At 36.4% G+C, this 13,757-nt stretch overlaps 1 protein-coding gene across 2 annotated transcripts; it reads left to right on the top strand.

Annotated features, from left to right (window-relative positions):
* Positions 1 to 1,508: 1,508 nt before the first annotated feature.
* On the top strand, positions 1,509 to 9,775 carry LOC105033711 (zinc finger BED domain-containing protein RICESLEEPER 2). 2 transcript variants are annotated; one of them, XM_073247499.1, is made up of 2 exons: positions 1,509 to 1,835; positions 7,394 to 9,775. In XM_073247499.1, the coding sequence occupies exon 2, from the start codon at positions 7,429 to 7,431 to the stop codon at positions 9,490 to 9,492; it is 2,064 nt and encodes a 687-aa protein (XP_073103600.1). In that variant the 5' UTR covers positions 1,509 to 1,835; positions 7,394 to 7,428; the 3' UTR covers positions 9,493 to 9,775. The 2 variants fall into 2 exon arrangements, with proteins under 2 accessions (XP_073103600.1, XP_010906914.1); XM_010908612.4 differs by having other exon boundaries at positions 1,516 to 1,835; positions 7,428 to 9,775.
* The last annotated feature ends 3,982 nt before the right edge of the window (positions 9,776 to 13,757 follow it).

Here is a 13,757-nt window from a genome sequence, read left to right as displayed (position 1 = left end):
AAATATATAGTATTCTCCTTTTTATTCATTTTCATAATATACTTTTTATCAATATGTACTATGTAGTTAAGTGATACACACTAAATAAATTAATATTCAAGTAAATCAATCGATATATAATTTTTAAAATAAAGAATTACCAATATTCAATACATGATTAGATAATACATACTTAGTAAATTAATTATTTAGCAACTTAATACATACCTCTAAGTAAATTAATATACAGTTTTTAGAATATTATATTCATCAATATACACTGTATGATATGGTGATATATGCTCATTGACTTCCTGAAATATATTCCAAGTTTCTTTGATACATACATAACAATAATTCAGTATACTCTTTTAGATAAATCGCTACATAGTTTATGGAGTATAGAGTTTACCAGTATATAATACATGGTTGGATGATACATATTTAGTAAATTAGTCATTTATTAACTCAATACACATATCTAAGCAAATTAATATAATTTTTAGAAAATTATATTCATCAGCATACATTATATGACATAGTGATACAGATTCATCAACTTTTTATGATATACTGTAAGTTTGTTTAATATATACTTAGTAACAGTCTGATATGCATATTCAGGTAAATCGATACATAATTTTCAAAATATATATTAGATCATTACTAGATATATATCAAAAAAGTTTGTAGCATGTATCTAGAAGTTAATGAGTATGTATCACTAAGTTATATGATGTGTATCAATAAATATAATATTTTAAAAATTACGTATTCATTTATTTAGAGGTACATATTAGGTTACCAGATAACTAATTTATTAAGTATCTCATCAGAACATATGCTATATATTTATAAACTTCATATTCTGAAAACTATGTTGATTCATCTGAAGGTATGTATTGATTTGTTTGATAATTAATTTATTTATTATATATCATATGACTATGTAATATGTATTTTTAAAAAGTATATGCTGAAAACGAGGAAGAAAGAGAATATATTTTTTTAGTTATAGAACCGGTGACTCTATCGGTAGAAAAAAACTTTTTGATTTTTAAATTTATTCTTTAATATTGATAATAAGCAAAATACAAGAAATTATGAAATTTATACTATAATATTTTTGCTCTAATTCCGGTCCCATATGATTTTGTTCAACAACAAGTCCGCTCGATAGGCGAACGTTCATGGTAGATCCTTGGTTCTGTGATGGCTTTGGCTGCCACTCGAGTCATGGTCGTTTGGGTCCCAGTTCGAGAAGAAAATGCACGGGTCTTGATTGATCGTGCTACAAAGCTCCAACATCCATCAGGATGCATCGCTGTTCCGCTGTGTGCTTCCGTTCCCAATTCCCAATCGCCAACCCTTATAAATAAATAAATATATATATATTTAATTGGGGTTAACAGGTCGTAGGTAGTAGATGGAGAGGTCCATTGCAAGCCTGGTAACAAACGGAAAAGGGCACTGGCCCACTCAAGGGAACCGCCCAATGTGCGACCGACCGTCCACGTCCGGGATCATCATCCCAAGCCCATTGGGCTAAAAAAAAGGGATCGCTCGGGTCGCCTTCTCCTCTCGCTCTCTCTCTTGCTCGCTAGGGTTTCCAATCCCCCGAGGGCCTCCGACCCATCATCATCTCTCCGTCCTCGACCCACCACCTTCTCTTCGGGAAGCGAAGGGTCCAAAAAAGAAAAAAAAAATCTCAAGAATTGGAAAAATTTCCCGCCTTCGCTACTCCATCGCTCTCCTGCTCTCTCTTAATTCATCCTTCGCCTCTAAACCCTAGGGTTCGAGGTGAGGCGATCCCGTTGACCGCAGGCGTGTCGTCGCTCTTCGAGCTCGAATCTCCGGTGAGATCACTAGATCCTTCTCCCCTTTTGTTGTCTTCTTAGATTCTTGTGGAATTGCTCGATTTTTTCTGTGAAACGTTTGATTTGTACCGCTGTTCGTATGGTTTGTTACATCTCTTCGTCACCTTCTTGCATTGGTTTCGCTATTGTTGCCATAAGCTCATATTTCGGATTTTTTTGGGTTTAGATTCGGGGACTTCGGCTATTTTTTTTCCCTTTCTGGGTTTCGGTGTTTGTTAGATCTATTTATTTCTTCAGTGTTCAATCGAAAAAGGGTGAGGAAGAAAGTCGCGATCCTGTGGCCCAAATTGTAATCGGATCGCATGGATCTGCCAGCTGCAAAGTCATTTCGATTCCAGAGGGCAATTCCTTTTGCTGGGCTTCTGATCCATAAGAACTCCAGAATTGGGGAGGGCTTTGTTTCTTTTTTATTTTTCTTTTTGGGGTAAGGGTAGAGAAGGCTACTCGCCGGGGAGGTCTCGGTTACATGGGCCTTCCTGCATGAGCCCAAATAAAATAACTGGTGACTGGAGTGCAGCCCATATTACTCTCTGCTTAAGTTCAGGAGGATTTCTGCCAGCTAGATGGGATACCAGGCCCGACGCTCGCAATCACTGGTGCATGCAGCATATGGAGGCCCTGCAAACCTCTCTTGCCATCCACCACCCAACAACAACAACAATTAATCCTCTACATGTTATGTTGGGAATCACGTGTTACCGATCGTCACCTGAATTGCATGATTCCAAGCATGCTGATCTCTACCAGTTTTTAATATTTATGTATTAAAAGTTACTGACAATTATATCACTCAAATTCAATTATGCATTCCATTACGTATACAGGATCAGAACATGAGGACTTCTCCCTTTTAAGCATACTAGGTATTTGATTTTACTTCCAGGTTTGAACTTCGATTATAACACAATTTTTAGGCTTAATTGCATATTCTTGGAGAAATAATTAGGCCTAGTCTGAGTTTTAAGGATACAGACAAAGAATCTTGGCCCATATCCCAACATCAAGAAGGTTTGTGGTCCATCTAGAGGTCCATGGAGCTCCCTTCAACCTTTTACATGTCTTCTATTGGTTGGCCTATTCAGGTAGAAAAGATGTGGAATTTGTGTGAGATATGAAGCTGGTGAAAGCCATCCTAGAGAGTGTCAATGATAAGTACTTTGTAAAATATCCAAAGTATATTATCAATAATATCGTAGTTACAATAACATATCATTCATAACATATAAAATTAACTCCAATAAAATTGGATTAAATGTGAATTTGATATAAATAATTTACAGACTCATTATTTTTTTAATCTTGAAATAATATGATATGATATTATTTAATATATTTATTTTACATATTTAATATAATAGACTGTCTATAGGCTGCAGCTGTATTTGGTCAAATGCCTTGGGTCTAGGGAGATAGATGTGAGGCAGTTTATGGAATGTGCAGTGTTGGACTCAGTGCTTTTGGAATCAGAATGAAATAATATTTCTTTTGCATCGTAATGTTTAAGGATATTACCTTCAAAATTTAGTTTGGTGTTACTACCCCTTGCCACTCTAGGCAAGGGGTGGGGGTTCAATTCCAAAGGGCGTCGACCCTTCTTTGGACCCTGGTTTGTAAGCATTAGATCCAGCTGACTGAGGACTTGGTTTCAGTTGGGGGGCTGTAAATATAGGATGGGGAATGGGGTGGACTGAAAAAAAAGAGAAAAACAATTAAGGAAATCACAGTCACTATTTTTTAGAAGGAAAATATGATCATTGCATTCCTCTATTTAGTTTCATAATGTCGTTAATTAACAATAAAATATGCTTTCTCAGTTTCTCTCCATCCTGAATCTTATCCTTGTTTTGTGTCAACTTCTTTTGTAATTTTAAGTTCCTTCTTGCAAATCTTGAAGGGGCAAAAGGTGCAAGGCCCAGTATCTAGACCTTCAAAGAGGCATAGGCCTAAGCCTCGAGATGTTTCATGCTTAAGACTCATAAAAATGTAGAGAAGAATAAGAAAATTCATTTTTTTCAAAAAAAAAAGCAGTATTTAGGATACACTTGTCCTTAGGTTTGTTTATCACTTTAAACTTGCTGAGATTCTTATAGAAAATATATGCAAATTGGTTGGCTATGTTTTGATATCACATATGCCCTTGTAGAGCTTATAGTTCAGAATAACTTTTCTTCGGTACATAAAGTAGATCCTTGAGATCATACATCTTCATGTCGAAATATATAAAATCTTCATCATAGCTTTTCTAACTATAATAGAATGTGCGAAATGGGATGTGCGGTATGTTATACTGAGACTTTTTGTGTATTCTGTATGTCCTGTTACTATTAATCGATATCATGAGATGTCTATCGTAACATCACCACTAGTTCTGGTTCATTTTATCCTCCTATACTTTCTGCTGGCTTCACACTTGCTTAATTGCTTTCTTATCTAATTAGTTGCTTCATTTTGTGGGACCAATTAATTACTTTTTCTGTAGGTCCTGGAGGTTACTTGATCTGTTTTTCCTTCAATTGATGCAAATGATGTCCTTAAATGTTATGTTTTGGTTAATTGTTGGAGAAGTACAATAAAATGCATAAGCACAGGGCTCTTGTTCCCTATTTTTGGGAGGTCGATAATAGCTTTGCTTTTATCGCCCTACCTATTATTGATGTTTCAACAGAGAAGGATAGGATTATATGTTTGGTTCTCCAGTCTGCTGCCCACATCCTATTTGGGGATTCTTAATTGAATAAAGATGAGCTCATCCATTCATCTATGATTTACGGAAAATGATTTACTGGTTGAAATTTTCTAGTGCTCCCATGTGTGTGAAGAAGCAAACCAGGTGGAAGATCTGCTTCTGAGGGCAAATCTTTTGACTGAAGCATTCCCGTAGCAGTTGGTAGAATCTTGGCTGATGCCTATGCGATAAGCTTCAAGCACGTGTAACAGGCTACACCGCTCTTTCCGTACCACAAGAAAGCTCCTTTACTTTCCTTCCTTATGGATCAAAATACAAGAATTCGGGATTTGTACTCAAATTGATAAAAGAAAGAATCCTTCCATCTATAGCTCATCAACCTTTTTAGCTTGTGTTCAAAAATTACATTAATAGGACGGAATCATGAATTTTAAGCATTTAAGAACCATATCTTTTAGACTGGATAGAGTTCTTCCTTCTCACTCCTTCCTATCTACGTCCATTTAATTCCTTTTCTAATCAGATAATTGGGAGTTGTGTCCTTTGCCATCTTCGATTCTTTTCTCTGTGCCATAGCCCAGGTGCTGAATTTCAACCTTTCTACAATCATTCCTTGTAAGACTAGATCTGCTGTCACTATAAGCATTTTCATCCTTTCTCACATCTTCTGACCTTTCTATCTTAGGTTTCCTCTCCTTGTTTGGATCATTGAATGCAATGACAAGCCCCCTTCCTTATTAATGCTTTTGTAAATGGTTGCTGCACCATGCCATCACTTCTCGGTTCTTCCCATCACTTTGACCTCAGTTGGTACTACTTCTATGCTTCCTTGAATGCATTCTTTCGTCATCTTAACCTCTCTGATTTTACCTCATATCAGTCACATCATTCATGTCAATAATGTGGTCCCTGTCAGAAGTTTCTTCCCGGAGTCTGAAAATGCATGAACCCAATTTTTTTTCCTGTACATGCAAAACCAGGTCATCTTTGTTGTTTGTTTTGCTTCATTGAATTATTATTTACCGTACCTCTTTAGAGAGTATGCTTAATTTTTGAGGAATTTTAAGCCTTTTGTTATCTTTTATTTTACTGAATGAACTGTTTGAAACTTATGGACAGTATTAATTTCAATACATTATTATTATAAGTTTTGAATGTGTTTTTCTTCAAACAAAATGTTGTTTTGGTAGCATCCAACTGAGTGTAGACTAAATTATTATATGGTATTTCTTCATTGTAGATTAATAATCCCCATTCTTCTTTATATGATAGACAATATATGTTTTAAGTATATGTTTTCAGTCTAATAACCCCAATTATCATTTTTTTTCAAAGTGCAATTTTTGCTCCAATAAATCAATAGAAGATTAGAACTTTTGTCACGCCCTATTTTTGGCATTTTTGTGACTCAGTTTTTCTTCTTCTTTTTTGAAAGAGCATTTTCTGTTTCAATAAATCAGTAGAAGATTAGATTAGAATAATCATCATCATCTTCTTCTTCTTCTTTTCTTCAAATGCATTTTTCTGATACAATAAATCAGAAGAAGATTAGAATTTTTGTTGTGCATTAAGTAACAAATTTCTTGGACTTTGATTGAGAACCTATTTTAGCATTTCCACAACTCAATTTAATTGAAAAAAGATATTACTTGACATTTTCTGCTAGTTCTTATCTTTGCAAGAGGATCTAGTTTTAAGATAACATGTGGCACCGCCTGCAAGCAGTTTTCGTTAAAGTCATGTTTCAACATGATATTTTATGCGGAAGTATGGTGCTCGATGCATCAAGAAAATATTAGTATTCATGGAATCATATTAGTTGATTGGGTAGTTTTTTTAACCTTTTTTTTTTTTTTTTGTCTCAGACCTTTTTTTTCTTCTCCATTTCTCCATCCAAGTATCTAATTGTTAGTAGGATATTTCCTCCTAACACTGCTGAATGATTTCTGCAACTTTCTTTTCTTCGGTCGATGCCTGCACGTCCTTCTCCATTTTTTGAATTGACTTGAATTCAACATTTCAATTTTTATGGGTAATTATTTATTCTTTTTCTAAGTAGTAAATATCTTTTAGTTCATCATTTTGCCTGGATTTTTCTTTTCTAGTCTCAGGTCAATTAGGTAGGCATTTTTAGCTTCTCTTGCTTACCTTTCATTGCTGCTTCTTTTGTCTGGGGAATTTCTCTTATTTAGTTTTTGTTTGGAAAAAATTCAGGATGATGCATCCCATGCATGTCACATGGAGTTGACTGCATCTTGATACATACATTTTATGTCATATGGTGAAAGAAACCTGGAACATATCAGAAGTGAAATGATTTTATCTGGCTTGCTTTTTATGAATATCATGGCATGGCTTTCTTTTTTTTTTTTTGAGAGTTACCTGATAGGCATCAAGGTTGCAAATATAAATAATCAGTTTTTCCTTTTTCTTCTAGTGGAATTAGAATGTCAGATATCGTCCTCAAATTTGATCTCCTGCATAGCCTTTGGACAATTACTGGTTATGTCTCTGTTGCATGCTTGTATATCAATCTTCTATGCACGGAATCAATCCCTACTTATAAAATCACATCATCTTCTTTGTTATGTTGTGAATTTCTTATTTTCTTTTCATTAAATGCAGTTATGCACTGCCTGCTTTAAGATGATTAGGGTAATTTAAAATGGAAAGAAAATGATTGATAGGAAATTTCTAGTTAATTTTATATCTGAAATCTGCACCATCAAAGGTTTATTACTTTTCAAATGAAATTCTTTTTATGTGATTTTTGGTTTTAGTTAAATATGTGCACTTTTTAGGAATGGAATGACCTGAAAATCATGTTAGTCTGTATTCTTGTTTCATTCAGTTTCTCTTTTAAGTAGTGTTCACTCTTTATTCAGCATGGCTGGAGCTAGTGACACTGAACCAGTCACGACAGAAACACCAACTCCACAACCTTCAAGGCGCAGGAGAAAGAAGTCATTGGTCTGGGAACACTTCACTATTGAAGCTGTGTCTGGAGGATGTACGCGGGCTTGTTGCAAGTTGTGCAAGCAGACATTTGCTTACAGTAGTGGCTCAAAGATTGCAGGCACTAGCCACCTCAAGAGGCACATTGCTCTGGGCTCCTGTCCTAAAATCAAAAATCAGGAAAAGAAAATGCTTGCGCTTACTTCAGGTTCAAAAACCGATGAAAATTCCAGTGAACCACCTCCCAAAAGACGCTACAGAATGTCTGGCTTTGCAAATGCTGCATTTGACCAGGACGTCAGCTGCGTCTATCTTGCAAAGATGATCATTGTGCATGACTATCCTCTTCACATGGTTGAACATCCTGCTTTCATATCTTTCGTTCAAAGTCTCCAACCTCGGTTCAAGATGGTAGACTTCAATGCCATTGAAGCAGAAATATTAGCCATTTATCAGAAGGAAAAGCAAAGCCTCATGCAAGTCTTTGGAACCATGCTCGGAAGGGTTAGCCTCACCATAGGCTTGTGGACAACAAGTCAGACTCTCGGATATGTTTGTCTTACCGGGCAGTTCATTGACAGTGACTGGAGGCTGCATAGGAGAATGCTTAACTTCATGATGGTATCTTCTCCTCATTCAGAAAATGCTCTTAGTGAAGCTATCGGGGTTAGCCTTTCAGATTGGAACATGAAATCTAAGTTATTCACCATCACTCTAGACAATAATTGCTCATCTCATGACATCTACAGTGCAAATCTAAGAGACCACCTGTCCAACAAGAACACACTCATGCTCAAGGGTCAGTTGTTTGTTGTCCGTTGCTATGCCCATATCTTGAATGTAGTTGCTCAAGATGTGATTGCTTCAATCCATGGGATTATATACAACATCCGTGAAAGTGTGAAGTTCATTAAAGCTTCTCCAGCCCGTGAAGAAAAATTTGCTGAGATTGCCTTACAACTTGAAATTCCTAGCACGAAGACCTTGTCTCTTGATGTTACAACACAGTGGAACACAACTTACCTCATGCTGGTGGCCGCTTTGGAATATAAACAAGCATTTACTGTCTTGGAAACATGTGATGATAACTATAATGAAGCACCATCGACTGAGGACTGGAAGAAGGTAGAGATTGTTTGCACGTATCTGAAGCTTCTATATGACTCTGCAAATATCATTATGGCAACGGCTGATCCAACTGCAAATATATTTTTCCATGAAGCATGGAAAATCCAGCTAGAGCTGACGAATGCAACACTGAATGAAGATGTTCTTGTGAGCAGCTTTGCAAAAGAGATGCATGAGAAGTTTGACAAATATTGGAAAGACTGCAGCCTTGTCTTGGCAATTGCTGTGGTTATGGACCCTCGTTTCAAGTTGAAGCTTGTGGAGTTCAGTTTTTCAAAAATCTATGGTGCAGATGCTGTTAGATATATTAACGTAGTGAACGACAGCATCCACGAGCTCTATCTTGAGTATGTTGCCCAGCCACTTCCATTGACTCCAGCTTATGAAGAACAAGGGGAAGTCACCACCAGCAACATCAATGGCAATGAAAATGGCAGTGGCATTGGCAATGACAACAATCGGCCAACAACCCTGGTTTCTAATGGTGATGGGCTTCAAGACTTTGATCTCTATCTCTCTGAGATGGCTGTGAACCAGCCAACAAAGTCAGAGCTAGAACAGTATCTGGAAGAGTCCCTCGTTCCACGGATCCAAGAGTTTGATATCCTCAACTGGTGGAAGCTCAACAATCTCAAGTACCCAACGCTTTCGAAGTTGGCCCGGGATGTCTTGGCCATTCCAATGTCCATGGTGAGTACAGGCTCCTCCATATTTGCCAGTGGAACAGGAAGCAGAGTGCTCGACGACTATCGAAGTTCGTTGCGTCCTGAGACAGTGGAGGCTTTGTTCTGTGCAAAGGACTGGCTCCAGTATTTGCCCACCATGGCAGAGCCACCATCAACAGCGATTGTCAAAATGGAGTTCTAGGTTGTGCATAATTGTTTATCTTTTCTTGGCGGCATCCGTGGTTGGACTTTGGATGAGCACATATTGCTCAAAGGGCTGCATCAAGTTGTTTACTTTGTTGGACAGTGACAGGGCATCCTAGTATTCAGCTTTATTTTCTAAGATGAGAACTGGTTTGTTTTGGTTTCCATTTATCTTTGTTGGAATATTTTAAATGTTGTGTAGTTGCTTCATCTGCTCTGTTTTATCTGATGTAACTATATGCTGTGGAATTATGTCAGTAGTTTAGATGTGCTTGTGGCTATGGCTTTTTGCATTTTCCAAAATACTGTAGAGCTAGCAATGGTTCCTGTTTGATAGATTAGAGGAATGTGGATGGCTGGTTGCGTGTTCCGGCGACATGCATTGTATTCCGCGGCTTATGGCCATGGCGGGGCATTTTTTAGGGTGGGCTCAGTTTTCCCAATGTTAAAGCTTATCTCAAACGGAAAAAATGTGGCATTACGAACGCTTATCAGGCTATTCGCCGAGGCCCGGACAAGCTGGTGGTGCTTCTCGATGATATTGAGGCGCATTATGGATGGAGTCAACAGGAAGAAAACAAGGGAATTAGCATGGTGCATGGCCAAATGATGCACGGGGCATAATTTCTCTTATCCTTCTTAACGTTTACCACCCAAGTTTATCCTTCTCAACATGGGAACGTTGACTCTACAAATGTTGGTTCCCTTGCTAGTTTTACCTTTGGCGTCTCCCATGGATTCTTCGGAGCCCACTCAACCTTTAGGTGGCAAGCCTTACCACTTGTCACCAATTCATCTTTTGCGCCGTGTCGGTACTAGCCGGTTGACATGACGATCAGAGCGTAAAATATATTAATTGGAGAAGCATTTGCGTTTCTCCTTTTTATAGTTTCTCTCTCTTTCTGCATCATGGCTTATCCATTCGATCGGCCATTTAATCTTTATTTGTTTATAGATTTTTTTGATGAAGGGGGGGGGGGGCTGGCTAAAAGCCAGTCACGTTTATTGAGTAGAATGAATCAAACGGTACGGGACACCATGAAAAACTCATCTTATAACAAGAAGAAAGGGGAAGAAAAGCTAGGTACGATGCTAAGGGAGGTACACCAGGCATGTAGCCCGATTAGAATAAGGGAACTCAAATGTCTTTGGGTATCTTCAAGTTGCTCAAATAATCTTTAAATTTACATCCACATCTTTGTAAAAGCTGGGAGGTTCTTCGGAGAGCATAAGAGGGACCAACTCATTTGATAGTATGGTCAACAGAAAGCGAAAAAAATTCTTTTTATTTGGTTAGAATTGTTTTAAAAAAAATATTGAAAAAAATGTGTTCTCATGGAAGTAGAATTCCCATGTTTCATTTTAAAGAAAAATCCATGTAGGACATGGATTTTGGAGTTTTTTCATGAGATGTGAATTAGGGGTTCTATTTTTTTTTTCAAAAATTTTTTTTAAGCCATCAAAAGATCTATAATTGAAATAAACATTCTCTCCATTATAATACCTCAAACTCTTCTCTATCATGATCTATAGCTAAAAATGTCCTTAATCATCATAATTTTTTTATTTACAAACCATGATAATATATAAAATAGAATAAGGTTTTTGCTTGTATTAAGGGTGTACAAAGTATTTTATATAATTTTTCAAGAAAGTGGATGCTCAACCAAACATAAATCATTTTAAAATAAGTCACTTTCTCATGGTTTATCAAACATATCAAAATTCTTTTTTCGGATAGCATATTCTCATGAATAATATTATAAGGAAGAAAAATTCTTCTCATGAATCAAACGCATCCTAAGGAGCTAAACTCCAATTATGATGATTGATGCCATAGAAGATCTCTCGTTGAGGAAGATTATGACATTCCCCTCTTATAAATCAACATGATAATAGGACAATGTATATATGTTGAGTTTTGTGTCTTCTTTTGAGACCTTTTAAATCTCATGGAAACCCAATTATGTTGTTATAGTTTAACTTAGTCAATAAGGGTTGGCGCACGACTATATGTTGTTAGAATTCTAATAGGCTTCTAATTAGCCTAAAAATTTTGTGCATACACATATAAACAATGTCGAGAGCGGCGGTTTGGAAGGAGGGCTTTCTTTAACATACGACACAAAAAAAGAAACTTCATGGCATAAAACGTTTCAACGGCTGTGACAGGATTGATCTTCAAGAAACACCGTGCTTTGAGGTTTAGTCATGAGTTTTTTATTTTCTTGTTATAATTTATTTGTCTTCTCCATTAAAGTATAGAAAAGATCTTTTGAAAAATTTTATTTGAAACTTTTCTTATAATCAAGAGAAAGATCGGATTTCACCATTAGGATTCTTGGATTATAATTGGAGAAGATATAAGGTGAAGCCTGTATTTTTTTTTTTGTTTCTTCATATAGTAGATACATCTCTCTCGCTCTCCCCGTGGACATAAGCATATTACTGAACCATGTATATATTTGGTGTCTCTTCTTTGTTTGCTTATTTCTTTTATCGCTTGGAGTTTCTCTATTTTTTATGCATCTTGTTGAAAGCATATGCAAGAAGATCCTAAATTACAACAATTGGTATCAGAGCATTAGGTTAGTATTCCAATAATGATGTCAAAGGTTTTAACTATGAAGTTTGAGGTGGAGAAATTTGATGGAAAAGAAAATTTTGATTTATGGCAAAGAAGAGTGAAGGCCCTTTTAGTTCAACAGGGTCTTCATAAGACATTGCTTGAAAAATCTAAAAAGCCAAAAAAGATGAGTGATGATGATTGGGAGGAGATTGATTTGAAAGCGCTTAATACAATTATTTTATGTCTAGTAGATGAGATAATGTGTAATGTTATGGATGAAACTATTTTTGAGATGTAGAAGAAATTGGAGAAGCTGTACATGTCAAAAAGCACCTCTAATGTGCTACATTTAAAACAAAATTTATATCGACTACACATGAAAGAAGGCATTGATTTTCCTCACGTCACTTCTACCATCCTATAATTACTTGGTGACTATAATATTGTACAAAAAGCAAACTTTTTTGATAGATAATGTGACTTTGGCACTTTTATCAGAAGAGATCAGAATGCAGTCAAATTCTATGGAGTAGGGTCAAGGGTTGGTTGTTAGGGATATAGGCAATGAATGGAGAAGATCCAAGGAGCACGGTACAAATAAAGGAAGATCTTGATCCAAGTCAGAATCTAAGAAGGTGAAGTGTTACTTTTGTAAGAAAGAGCTCCACATGAAAAAAGAATGTGAAAAGAGGAAAGCATGGCTGCAAAAGAAAAATTCCTCTACAGATACGGAGAGCATAGCGAGCAATTCTGATTAGGATGTTCTGACAATTTCATCAGGTTCAGAGTCTTTTCTTGACTAGATATTAGATTCAGGTTGCTCTTATCACATGGTTCCAGTCAAGTCTTTATAATTTGATTCCTACAAGCCTTATGATGGTAGAAGTGTTATCATGGGAAATCATTTTACTTGCAAGACTATCGATGTAGGGATGGTAAAATTAAAGATATATGATGGAATAGTTAGGACATTGACGGATTAAGGCATGTTTCAGATCTCAGGTTGAATCTAATATCGATTGGCGCTTTTAACTCTATGGACTGTGTTATCAGTATTTCAGATGAAGTTATTAAGGTGAAAAAGAGTAGTATGATTGTCATAAAAGGGAAGAAGAAAGAAAATCTGTACAAACTGATCGACGAGTCGGTTACTGGAGGTACTACAATGACATCCTTAGATGATCATGATGTTGATGATTCAGAGCTTTGGCATATAAGATTGGCCCACATGAGTGAGAGGGGGATGTTAGAATTGCATAAAAGGGACTCAAAGGTATAAAACCCTGCTAACTTAATTTCTACAAATATTATTTATTTGAAAAATAAAAAAAGATGAGTTTCAGGACATCCAGTCATAAAAGTAAAGGCATACTGGAGTACATTCATTCTGATCTGTAGGGGCCAGCTCCAGTGACTTCGAAAGGTGGTGTATGATATTTTATCACATTTACTCATGATTTCTCCCCTAAGATTTAGATCTTCTTCATGAGAAAAAAATTTGAGGCCTTCATAAATTTCATATATTGGAAGAAGGAGGTGGAGAAGCAAATGGGAAAGTAGGTTAAAATTCTTAGAACAGACAATGGTGGAGAGTTCACATCTTGGGAGTTTAAAAACTTCTGCAAGGAAGAAGGCATTGCACATCATCTGAGGGTTTCGAGAATTGCATAGCAAAATGAGATTGCAGAAAGGAT

This window comes from Elaeis guineensis, chromosome 13 (genome assembly GCF_000442705.2).
Source record: "Elaeis guineensis isolate ETL-2024a chromosome 13, EG11, whole genome shotgun sequence".
Lineage (NCBI taxonomy): Eukaryota > Viridiplantae > Streptophyta > Magnoliopsida > Arecales > Arecaceae > Elaeis > Elaeis guineensis.
Note: the sequence above shows the minus strand (reverse complement) of the source record. Positions and strands in the feature narration are given on the sequence as shown.

Coding starts and splice junctions, on each gene's coding strand:
- LOC105033711 (XM_073247499.1), top strand. CDS start 7,429: ATGGCTGGAGCTAGTGACACTGAACCAGTCACGACAGAAACACCAACT.